The sequence below is a fragment of the Vigna umbellata genome, chromosome 10, assembly GCF_029865625.1.
Source record: "Vigna umbellata cultivar VRB3 chromosome 10, Vumbellata_1.0, whole genome shotgun sequence".
Classification (NCBI taxonomy): domain Eukaryota; kingdom Viridiplantae; phylum Streptophyta; class Magnoliopsida; order Fabales; family Fabaceae; genus Vigna; species Vigna umbellata.
Window position 1 is genome coordinate 2,107,946 of NC_142174.1, and position 11,753 is coordinate 2,119,698.

Here is an 11,753-nt window from a genome sequence, read left to right on the forward strand (position 1 = left end):
CGAAGTGGATAAAGTGGATGAAGTAGAGGAATTGGAGGAAGTGGTGGAAGTTGAGGAAGTGGAGGAAGTGGAGGAAGTGGACGAAATGGAGGAAATGGACAAAGTGGACGAAGCGGAGGAAGTGGACGAAGTGGACCAAGTGGAGGAAGTTGACGAAGTGGACTAAGATGTGGAGTCGAAGAAGTGGAGGAAGTGGAGGAAATGGGCGAAGTGGACGACGTGGAGGAAGTGGTGGAAGTTGACAAAGTGGAGCAAGTGGACGAAGTGGTCCAAGTGGAATAAGTGGAAGAAGTGGAAGAAGTGGAGAAAGTGGAGGAAGTTGACGAAGTGGAGGAAGTGGATGAAGTTGACGAAGTGGAGGAAGTGCAGGAAATGGAGGAAGTGGAAGAAGTGGAAGAAGTGGAGGAAGTGGAGGAAGTGGAGGAAGTGGTGGAAGTGGAAGAAGTCGAAGAAGTGGACGAATTTGACGAAGTGGAGGAAGTGGAGGAAGTGGTGGAAGTGGAGGAAGTGGAGGAACTGGAGGAAGTTGCCGAAGTGGACCAAGTGGACGAAGTGGTCGAAGTGGACCAAGTGGATGAAGTGGAGGAAGTGGAGGAAATTGACGAAGTAGACGAAGTGGAGGAAGTGGAGGAAGTGGACGAAGTGGAGGAACTAGAGGAAATGGACGAAGTTGACGAAGTGGATGAAGTGGACGAAGTGGAGGACCTGGAGGAAGTGGACGAAGTGGAGGAAGTTGAGGAAGTGTACGAAGGGGAGGAAGTGGAGGAAGTGGAAGAAGTGGAGGAATTGGAGGAAGTGGAAGAATTTGACGAAGTGGAGCAAGTGGAGGAATTGAAGGAAGTGGAGGAAGTGCACGAAGTGGACGAGGTTGAGGAAGTGGAGCTTGCGGACGAAGTGGAGGAAGTGGACGAAGTCGACGAAGTTGAGGAAGTGGAGGAAGTAGAGGAATTTGACGAAGTAGACGAAGTAGACGAAGTGGAGGAAGTGGAGGAAATAGAGGATGTGGTGGAAATGGAGGAAGTGGACGAAGCTGAAGTGAAGGAAGTGGACAAAGTGGAGGAAGTGTAGAAACGTGTCGAAGTGAAGGAAGTGGACGAAGTTCACGAAGTGGACAAAGTGGATAAAGTAGACGAAGTGAAGGAAGTGGACTAAATGGAAGAAGTTGACGAAGTGGAGGAACTAGAGGAAGTGGACGAAGTGGACGAAGTGGAGGATGTGGAGGAAGTTGAGGAAGTGGACGAAGTGGATGAAGTTGACGAAATAGAGGAAGTGGAGGAACTAGAGGAAGTGGACGAAGCGGACGAAGTGGATGAAGTGGACGAAGTCGAGGAAGTCGAGGAAGTTGACGATTGGGACGAAGTGGAGGAAGTGAAGGAAGCGGAAGAAGTTGAAGAAGTTGACGAAGTTGAAGAAGTCGAGCAAGTGGAGGAAGTGGAGGAATTGGAGGAAGTGGAGGAAGTGTAGGAAGTGGAGGAAGTGCACGAGGTGGACGAAGTGGACGAAGTTAACAAAGTGGAGGAAGTTGATGAAGTGGACGATGTGGAGGAAGTGGAGGAAGTGGAGGAAGTGGAAGAAGGGGACGAAGTGCAGGAAGTGGAGGTAGTGGAGGAAGTTGAAGAAGTGGACCAAGTTGACCAAGTTGAGGAAGTGGACGAAATTGACGTAGTGGACGAAGTGAAGGAAGTGGAGGAACTGGAGGAACTGGAGGAAGTTGACAAAGTGGAGGAAGTTGACGAAGTGGACGAATTGGAGGAAGTGGACGAAGTGGAGGAAGTGGAGGAAGTGTACAAACTGGTCGAAGTGAAGGAAGTGGACGAAGTTCACGAAGTGGACAAAGTGGATGAAGTAGACGAAGTGGAGGAAGTGGAGGAAGTGGACTAAGTGGAGGAAGTTGACGAAGTGGAGGAAGTGGAGGAACTGGACGAAGTTGACGAAGTGAAGGAAGTGGAAGAAGTGGAGGAAGTGGACGATGTTGACGAAGTGGAGAAAGTGGAGGAAGTGGAGGAAATTGACGAGGTGACCCACGGCCATTAATATCTGCAATCAACTTTTGTTGGGAGGTGCGACCCTCTCACCAAAATGGCGCCGTTGCCGGGGACCAATGGTTCGGTCTTAGGTTTTTGTTGTGTTAGTGTGTGTTGTGTTTTGTCTTGTATGTTTGAGTGTGTGTGATTTGTTTGTTTAGGTTGTTTTGTGTGTTCAAAATTTTTGTGATATCGTTTCATGATTTTAGGGTGTTCTGACTTAGTGCATGACTAGGGGAAATCCTGGGCCTATACCACCCTTTGATCCTGAGATTCATAGAACTTTTCATAGGTTAGCTAGGCATTCTAGGAATTTATCTTTAGAGTCTGTTTTTGAGTCTGTTCCATTGGATACTGTGCATCCCACTGCTGAGTATTTTGTGCATACTGCATCTACTGCATCTGTTGCATCTGCACGTGATTCTGATTCTGATTCTGTTGTTTTTCACACTGAAAACAATATGGCACAACCTCCACCTCGCGAGAGGACTTTTAGGGAGATGGCTGCACCTGATTTCGATATCGAAAGCTTGTGCATCCAATATCCTGATGAGGATGTTCCATTTGTTCTCAAGACTGGACTGATCCATTTGTTGCCCAAGTTTCATGGTCTTGCAGGTGAGAGTCCTCATAAGCATTTGAAGGAATTCCACATTGTCTGTTCTAGTATGAAACCACATGATGTTCCTGAAGAGCACATCTTTTTAAAGGCATTCCCTCATTCATTGGAAAATGTTGCTAAGGATTGGTTGTATGGTTTGGCGCCTAGATCCGTCACTAGCTGGGATGATATGAAGAGGCTGTTCTTAGATAAATTTTTTCCAGCAGCCCGGACCACAGCTATCAGAAAAGACATAACTGGGATTAGGCAGCTTGGTGGAGAGAACTTATATGAGTATTGGGAGAGATTCAAGACACTTTGTGCTAGTTGTCCCCACCATCAGATACCTGAGCATCTCCTTGTCCAGTATTTCTATGAGGGTTTGAACAACATGGACCGTGGTATGATTGATGCTGCCAGTGGTGGAGCTATTGGAGACACCACACCTGCTGAGGCCAGGCAATTGATTGAGAAGATGGCTTCCAACTCCCAGCAGTTTAGCACCAGGAATGATGCCTTTGTGGTGAGGGGCGTACATGATGTTGTTGCCCAGTCTTTATCAGCTGTTGAAAGCAAGTTGGAAGGAAAGATTGACTCTCTTACGAAGTTGGTGACACAGTTGACTACCAACCAGAGATCTGCAGCTCCATCTGCATCTGTTGCACGGCTATGTGCTATTTGTCCTTCCAGTGACCACTATACAGATGCTTGTCCTTCTTTGCAGCAATCAGCTGCCTCTGATGCGCCTCAGGCTTATGCTACGAACATCTACAACAACAGGCAACAACAACAACAGCAAAATCATGACTTATCCAGCAACAGGTACAACCCAGGGTGGAGGAATCACCCCAATCTGAGATGGAACAATGCGCCACAACATCAACAGCAGGCACCACCTTTCCAGAATGCTGGAGCACCTAACAGATATGTGCCTCCACCTATGCAACAACACCAGAGGCAACAACAACAGCAACAGCAAGAGGCACCTGCCCAACCAGCTGCCCACCCTTCCACTTCGTCTGAACCTTCATTGGAAGAGTTAGTGAGACAGATGACTATGCAAAACCTGCAGTTTCAGAAAGATAACATGCAATTTCAGCAGGAGACTAGAGCTTCCATACAGAGTCTCACTAACCAGATGGGTCAGATGGCTACTCAGATAAACCAAGCGCAGTCTCAGAATTCGGATAAGTTACCATCCCAGACTGTGCAGAACCCAAGGAATGTGAGTGCCATAACCCTTAGATCAGGGAAGCAGATTTTTGTGCCTTCAGAGCCCGCTTCTACACCTACACCCATGCCTGCTACTTGTCCTAGAAAGAACGACCATGACGGTTCGAGCAAGGCATTTGAGGTGGGTGAATCTTCTTCTCCAGCCAGTGGTTCTTCTTCAGGTGGATCTTCTCCCTCTTCCACCACCACCACTGCCGCACCTTCTCCATTGGTTGACCGACCTATCCCTCTACCATTCCCTTCACGGGCACTTCCTAGCAAAAAGATGGAAGATGTGGATAAGGAAATTCTGGAGACCTTCAGGAAGGTAGAGGTGAACATACCTCTACTTGATGCCATCAAGCAGATACCGAAGTATGCCAAATTCTTGAAGGAGTTGTGCACACACAAGAGGAAGATGAAGGGAAATGAGAGGATAAGCATGGGAAGGAATGTATCTGCGCTTATTGGTAAGTCGGTCCCGCACATCCCTGAAAAGTGCAAGGACCCAGGTATATTTTGCATTCCTTGTGTGATTGGAAACAATAAATTTGAAAATGCCATGCTTGATTTGGGTGCTTCTGTTAATGTCATGCCTTTATCTATATATGCATCTTTGTCTCTGGGTCCTTTGCAAACCACGGGTGTGGTCATTCAGTTGGCCAATAGGAGTGTTACCCACCCAGCAGGTTTCATAGAGGATGTCTTGGTTAGGGTTGGTGAATTGATTTTTCCTGCTGACTTTTATGTTTTGGAAATGGAGGAGGGATTCTCTCATGGATCCGCTCCCATTATCTTAGGCAGGCCATTCTTGAAAACTGCCCGAACTAAGATTGATGTGTATGCTGGAACTTTGTCTATGGAATTTGCTGATATTGTTGTTCATTTTAATATCCTTGATGCAATGAAATTTCCAGCTGAGGACCATTCTCTGTTTAGGATCGATGCATTGGATGACATTATTGATAGATATGTTGTTGATGATTTTGATTCTTTGCATAAGAAAGAGCATTCTTTTCTATCTTCTCTACATACATGCATTGAATCTGAATTTGAGAATGAGGTTGATTTTGAAGAGAATTTTGATATCCATGATGTTGATGATGTTTTTGATATGGATGATGTTGATAATGTAATTGTCATGGATATGGATTTGGAGCGTGATGAGATAGGTGTTCCGCCTTTACCTGTGAACTCTTTGGAGTCAGAATGCACTAACCACTTTGTAGGAAGTACAAATGAATCTGACTTGCAGGCACCTACTCTTGAGTTGAAACAGCTCCCAGATAACCTCAAGTACGTGTACTTGGAGGATGATGAGAAGAAACCGGTGATCATTTCCACCTCCCTTGATTCTGTTCAAGAGGAGAAGTTGCTTGGTGTGTTGAGGAAGCACAAGAAGGCCATTGGTTGGAGTTTGGCTGACATACCTGGTATTAGCCCATCCACATGCATGCATAGAATTCTTTTGGAAGATGGGGCAAGGCCAGTGAGACAGCCACAAAGAAGGCAAAACCCCGTGATCATGGACGTCATCAAGAAGGAGGTGACCAAGCTTTTGCAAGCTGGGATCATCTACCCTATTTCAGACAGTCAGTGGGTTAGCCCCATCCATGTTGTGCCCAAGAAAACTGGCCTCACTGTGGTGAAGAATGAGAGGGATGAGCTTATCCCAGCTAGAGTGCAGAACAGTTGGAGAGTCTGCATTGACTATAGGAGGCTCAACCAAGCAACCAGGAAAGATCATTTCCCCCTACCATTCATTGATCAGATGCTGGAGCGCCTGGCAGGTAAATCTCATTATTGTTTTCTTGATGGTTTTTCTGGTTACTTTCAAATAAATATTGCGCCTGAGGATCAAGAAAAAACCACATTCAACTGCCCCTTTGGCACTTTTGCCTATAGGAGGATGCCCTTTGGTCTATGCAACGCCCCTGGTACCTTCCAGCGGTGCATGCTTAGCATTTTTAGTGACTTTCTTGAGAATTGCATAGAGGTGTTTATGGATGATTTTACTGTGTATGGATCCTCCTTTGATGCATGTTTAGACAGTCTGGAAAAAGTTTTGAAAAGATGCATAGAAACAAACCTTGTTCTCAATTTTGAGAAATGTCACTTCATGGTTGGACAAGGTTTGGTTCTAGGGCATATCATTTCTGAAAAGGGAATAGAGGTAGACCCTGCTAAGATATCTGTGATTTCGCAGTTGCCTTACCCCTCTTGCGTGCGAGAGGTGCGATCTTTTCTTGGACATGCAGGTTTCTACAGGCGTTTCATCAAAGATTTCAGCAAGAAGGCGCTTCCCTTGTCCAGACTGCTGCAGAAAGATATTGATTTTTCTTTTGATGACAGATGCAAGCAGGCGTTTGACTGCCTGAAGGAAGCTTTGACTACCGCCCCTATCATTCAGGCACCGGATTGGACAGCCCCATTTGAGCTCATGTGTGATGCGTCTAATTATGCGTGTAGGAAGTGGAGGAAATGGAGGAAGTGGACGAAGTGGTCGAAGTTAACGAAATCGGCGAAGTGGATGAAGGGGACGAATTGGACGTAGTGGAGGAAGTGGACGAAGTGCAGGAAGTGGACGAAGTGGAGTAAGTGGACAAAGTGGACGAACTGGACGAATTGGACGAAGTGGTGGAAGTGGAGGAAGTAGAACAAAGTGGACAAAGTGGACGAAGTGGATGAAATAGACGAAGCGGACGAAGTGGTGGAGGTGGAGGAAGTGGACGAAGTGGAGGAAGTGGAGGAAATGGAGGAAGTTGATGAAGTGGATGAATTCGACGAGGTGGACGAAGTGGTGGAAGTGGACGGAGTTGACGAAGTTGACGAAATGGAACAAGTGGACGAAGTGGACAAAGTGGACAAAGTGGACAAAGTGGACGAAGTGGAGGAAGTGGACGAAGTGGAGGAAATGGAGGAAATAGACGAAGTGGTGGAAGTGGAGGAAGTGGATGAAGTGACGAAGTGGACGTAGTGGACTTGGTGCATCAAGTGGACGAAGTGGACGCAGTGGAGTAAGTGGAGAAATTTGAGGAAGTGGAGGAAGTTGACGAAGTGGACGAATTCGACGAAGTTGAGGAAAAGTGGAGGAAATGGAGGAAGTGGAGGAAGTGGACGAAGTGGAGGAAGTGGAGGAAGTGGACGAAGTTGACGAAGTGGAGGAAGTGGACGAAGTGGAGGAAGTGCACGAAGTGGAGGAAGTGGACGAAGTGGACGAAGTGGAGGAAGTAGACGAAGTGGAGGAAATGGAGGAAATAGACGAAGTGGTGGAAGTGGAGGAACTGGAGGAAGTGACGAAGTGGACGTAGTGGACTTGGTGCATGAAGTGGACGAAGTGGACGTAGTGGAGTAAGTGGAGGAATTTGAGGAAGTGGAGGAAGTTGATGAAGTGGACGAATTCAACGAATTAGACGAAGTTGAGGAAAAGTGGAGGAAATGGAGGAAGCGAAGGAAGTGGAAGAAGTGGAGGAAGTGGACGAAGTGGAGGAAGTGGAGGAAGTGGACGAAGTGGACGAAGTGGAGGAAGTGGACGATGTGGATGAAGTTGACGAAGTGGATTAAGTGGACGAAGTGGACATAGTGGACGAAGTGGACGAAAAGGAGTAAGTGGAGGAAGTGGTGGAAGTTGATGAAATGGACGGATTCGACGAAGTGGACGAAGTTGAGGAAAAGTGGAGGAAGTGGATGTTGTGGAGGAAGTGGAGTAAGTGGACGAAGTGGAGGAAGTTGACGAAGTGGACGAATTGGACGAAGTGGAGGAAAAGTGGAGTAAGTAGAGGAAATGGAGGAAGCGGAGGATGTGGAGGAAATGGAGGAAGTGGACAAAGTAGACAAAGTGGAAGAAGTGGAGGAAGTGGAGGAAGTGGAGGAAGTGGACGAAGTGGAGGAAGTGGAAGAAGTGGACAAAGCGGACGAAGTGGACGAACTGGACGAAGTGCAGGAAGTCGAGGAAGTGGACGAAGTTGTCGAAGTTAAGGAAGTGGGCGGAGTGGATGAAGGGGACGAATTGGAGGAAGTGGAGGAAGTGGACGAAGTACAAGAAGTGGAGGAAGTGGACGAAGTGGAGTAAGTGGACGAACTGGACGAATTGGACGAGGTGGACGAAGTGGTGGAAGTGGAGGAAGTGGAAGAAGTGGACGAAGTTGACGAAATGGAAAAAGTGGACGAAGTGGAGGAAGTGGACGAAGTGGGGGAAATAGACGAAGTGGACGAAGTGGTGGAAGTAGAGCAACTGGACGAAGTGGTCGAAGTTCAAAAAGTGGGCGTAGTGGATGAAGGGGACGAATTGGACGAAGTGGACGAATTGGACGAGGTGGAGTAAGTGGACGAAGTGGACGAATTGGACGAAGTGGACGGAGTGGTGGAAGTGGAGGAAGTGGAGGAAGTTGACGAAATGGAATAAGAGGACGAAGTGGGGGAAATAGACGAAGTGGACGAAGTGCTGGAAGTAGAGCAAGTGGGCGAAGTGGACGAAGTGGAGTAAGTGCTGGAAGTGGAGGAAATGGAGGAAGTTGACAAAGTGGATGAATTCGACGAGCTGGCCGAAGTTGACGAAAGGTGGAGGAAGTGGAGAAGTGGCGGAAGTTGAGGAAGTGGAGGATGTGGAGGAAGTGGACGAAGTGGAGTAAGTGGACGAAGTGGACGAAGTGGACGAATTGGAAGAAGTGGACGAAGTGGTGGAAGTGGAGGAAGTAGAAGAAGTGGACGAAGTAGACGAAATGGAACAAGTGGTCGAAGTGGACAAAGTGGACATAGTGGAGGAAGTGGAGGAAGTGGACGAAGTGGTGGAAATAGACGAAGTGGACGAAGTGGTGGAAGTGGACGAAGTGGACGAAGTGGAGGAAGTGGAGGAAATGGAGGAAGTTGACGAAGTGGATGAATTCGACGAGGTGGACGAAGTTGAGGAAAAGTGGAGGAAGTGGAGGAAGTCGAGAAAGTGGAGGATGTGGAGGAAGTGGACAAAGTGGACGAAGTCGACGAAGTGGACGAATTGGACGAAGTGGAGGAATATTGGAGGAAATGGAGGAAATGGAGGAAGTGGAGCAAGTGGAGGAAGTGGACGAATTGGATGAAGTGGAAAAAGTGTAGGAGGTGGAAGAAATGGAAAAAGTGGACAAAGTGGACGAAGTGAAGGAGGTGGAGGAAGTGGAGGAAGTGGAGGAAGTGGAGGTAGTGGACGAAGTTGATGAAGTGGGCGATGTGGTTGAATTTGACGAAGTGGACGAAGTTGACGAAGTGGGCGAAGTGGACGAAGTGGACGAAGTTGACGAAGTGGGCAAGTGGACGAAGTGGACGAAGTGGACAAAGTGGATGGTGAGAGGGTCGCACCTCTCACAAAAGTTGTGCATAAAAGAATGCAGTATAGACTAGGAAGTGACTCCTAGGTCGTCTCTCAAGGACCAAATGTGGTTCAGTCTCACATCAAACACATAGTGGGGGAATTTTGAAAGATTGTTTTTGTGCGGATAAAATTAAATTAAACTGACTGGAAATTAAACACGACTGAATTAAAAACGGCGAAGTAAATTCTAAAACAGTAAAATGAAATTAACACAGTGAAAATGAAATTGGAACAATAAAAATTCAAATAAAAAAAAATAAAAAAAAATGAAATAAAATATTTAAATTGGTCTTAACATGATACACTTCACGTAACCACTCCACATTCTTTAATTAAAGAATTTACAATTCTCATCCAAGAAGGTGTTCTCTTCTATTCCAAACCAACTGCCGAGCACACCAAACTCCCACACGTAGCCTTGCACCTATTCACCTTCTACAACCAACCACTTAACTCCAATACATTCTCCACATGAAACCAAAATGAATATTCTAATCTAATGCAAATTGAAAGTGCATCTTCACGTGACTTCTTACACGGCTTTTTGCTTCCAGCTACCATTCTCTCATCAAATCAATAAGCTATGACAATTACATAACAAAGTAATCTCTAACATGCTCCACGTTAACTTCCACAAAGAGTTAAAATACACTCCTTTTCTCTCCCCAAAACCGTCACACCTATTCCCGTCTAGCTTCCACCTTCATTTCTCAATCATCTAAGATACCAAAACAAATAGAAACTTACGGCTGGAAATGCAATGTACCGAGAACTACCTTATTAACTTGCACCACAGTAGATCCAAAAGAACCAAGTTTAAATCATGCTTATGTAAAGAACTTAAATTGCAAGGACAGATCATGCTAGTAAACTTGCAGTGAAGAGCTAATGTAATCTCTCATTGAATAAAATTTTGCTCAAAGAAAGACCAAGGTTACGGCTGGACAAATCTCCCTTACTAAATGAAATGACTTTCAATTGTTCTCTACCATTCATCAATTAAAACAGAATTACAGTGAGTCAAGAAGCATGAAAACATCATGTAATAAAATAAGGAAAAAAAAAACGTCTAATGCTAAACAATGTGACCGTGGCAGCTGGGAATCAAAAGGGCAAAGATTACTCAATAGTGAAGTGCTGAATCCACGTCCAGAGAAGACAACATACAAACCAACTCTCCCAAGCTCCCCGAAGACGTTCAGAATACAATGTCTCCCCCCAAACCTCAAAGACCGAGAGCGTGAGTACAAATGGCCAGTGGCGGCTCCCACTGTTCTCTCGTAACCCCCACGTCCTAGGTCACCATCCTCCCAACAGCACCCTGTAACGTCCTCCTAAAAGCCAACAAAACCTGCCCTTGTTGGATGCTCCGTAAAAATTGTCATGGGCCGTCCGTGTTGCTGCTGGATGTTTCTTCTCTTTGCCACCCATGCTGCTACTTTTGTTGTCCACGTGCTTTAATGAACTAGACCCCTTTTCTCCTTTCAGCTGTGTGCCTCTCTTCTCTGTTGGGCCGTGGAATGTTGCTGCCTCCCGTGCACTCCAAAGCTGCTGGATTTTATGGACTTGGCAGCAGTGCGTGTGTGGCAGCTGGACGTAGCGGCTTCCTCAAAGCTTGCTGGACCGTGGAGGCTTTCTTCCTGCTGACACACCCCTGCTAGACTTGGACGCATGGCTGCTCCAATTGCTGGATGTCACAAATCCTCATGGGCCACGGTGTGCTGCTGGAAAATGAATGAATGTGGCTGCTTCTCATGTGGGCCGCTGTGTTTCAGCTGTGTGTGGTCCGCATATTTTCATTCAGCCCAAGTGATTTAGCTGTGTGCATTTTTTCAAGACATAATTCAGCGTGTGCAGGTCATGATGGCAGCAAATTGCTGGACTACCTTCTTTCTTCTGCTGGACGGGATTATGCTGCCACCAAGTGCTGGACCAATTTTAATTTGTCCATGGGCCCGCTCTTCTTTTCCAATAAATGATGTGACATTTTCTTTTGAACTCCAAATATTCCAAATTGTATTTCCAACATTTTCCCTGAAATTAATAATGCAAATAATTTGCTCAAATAATCCAAATTAATTAAAATTAGAATTTTTGGTCAAATTAAGCACAATTAGTAAAAATGGGAAAATACTGGACAATTAAGCACAATTCCCCGATTAATTCTAGGACAATAAACTAAGTGAAGTGAACAAAATATTGACTCATCAGTGGACAAAGTGGACAAAGCGGACGAAGTGGAGGAAGTGGAGGAAATGGAGGAAATGGAGGAAGTGGAAGAAGTGGATGAAGTGGAGCAAGTGGATGAAGTTGACGCAGTGGACGATGTGGACGAAGTTGACGACGTGGACGAAGAGAATGAACTGACGAAGTGCACTTGGTGCATGAAGTGGACGTAGTGGAGCAAGTGGAGGAATTTGAGGAAGTGGAGGAAGTTGACGAATTCGACGAAGTTGAGGAAAAGTGGAGGAAATGGAGGAAGTGAAGGAAGTGGAGGAAGTGGAAGAAGTGGAGGAAGTGGTCGAAGTCGAGGAAGTTGAGGAAATTGACAAAGTGGAGGAAGTGGAGGAAG

At 46.2% G+C, this 11,753-nt stretch overlaps 1 protein-coding gene across 1 annotated transcript; it reads left to right on the forward strand.

The window, feature by feature from the left end:
• Positions 1 to 2,251: 2,251 nt before the first annotated feature.
• Positions 2,252 to 10,842, forward strand: LOC148191614 (uncharacterized). The gene is made up of 3 exons (XM_088100613.1): positions 2,252 to 3,983; positions 4,020 to 5,627; positions 10,670 to 10,842. The coding sequence occupies exons 1-3, from the start codon at positions 2,252 to 2,254 to the stop codon at positions 10,840 to 10,842; spliced, it is 3,513 nt and encodes a 1,170-aa protein (XP_087956739.1).
• Positions 10,843 to 11,753: the final 911 nt, after the last annotated feature.

What these genes read in the sequence shown, in the direction of transcription:
- LOC148191614 (XM_088100613.1), top strand. Translation starts at nt 2,252, where the DNA reads ATGACTAGGGGAAATCCTGGGCCTATACCACCCTTTGATCCTGAGATT. An exon ending in GAGCAAGGCATTTGAGGTGG is followed by an intron (nt 3,984 to 4,019) that starts GTGAATCTTCTT and finishes GTTCTTCTTCAG; the next exon opens with GTGGATCTTCTCCCTCTTCC. An exon ending in GATGCTGGAGCGCCTGGCAG is followed by an intron (nt 5,628 to 10,669) that starts GTAAATCTCATT and finishes TTCTCCTTTCAG; the next exon opens with CTGTGTGCCTCTCTTCTCTG.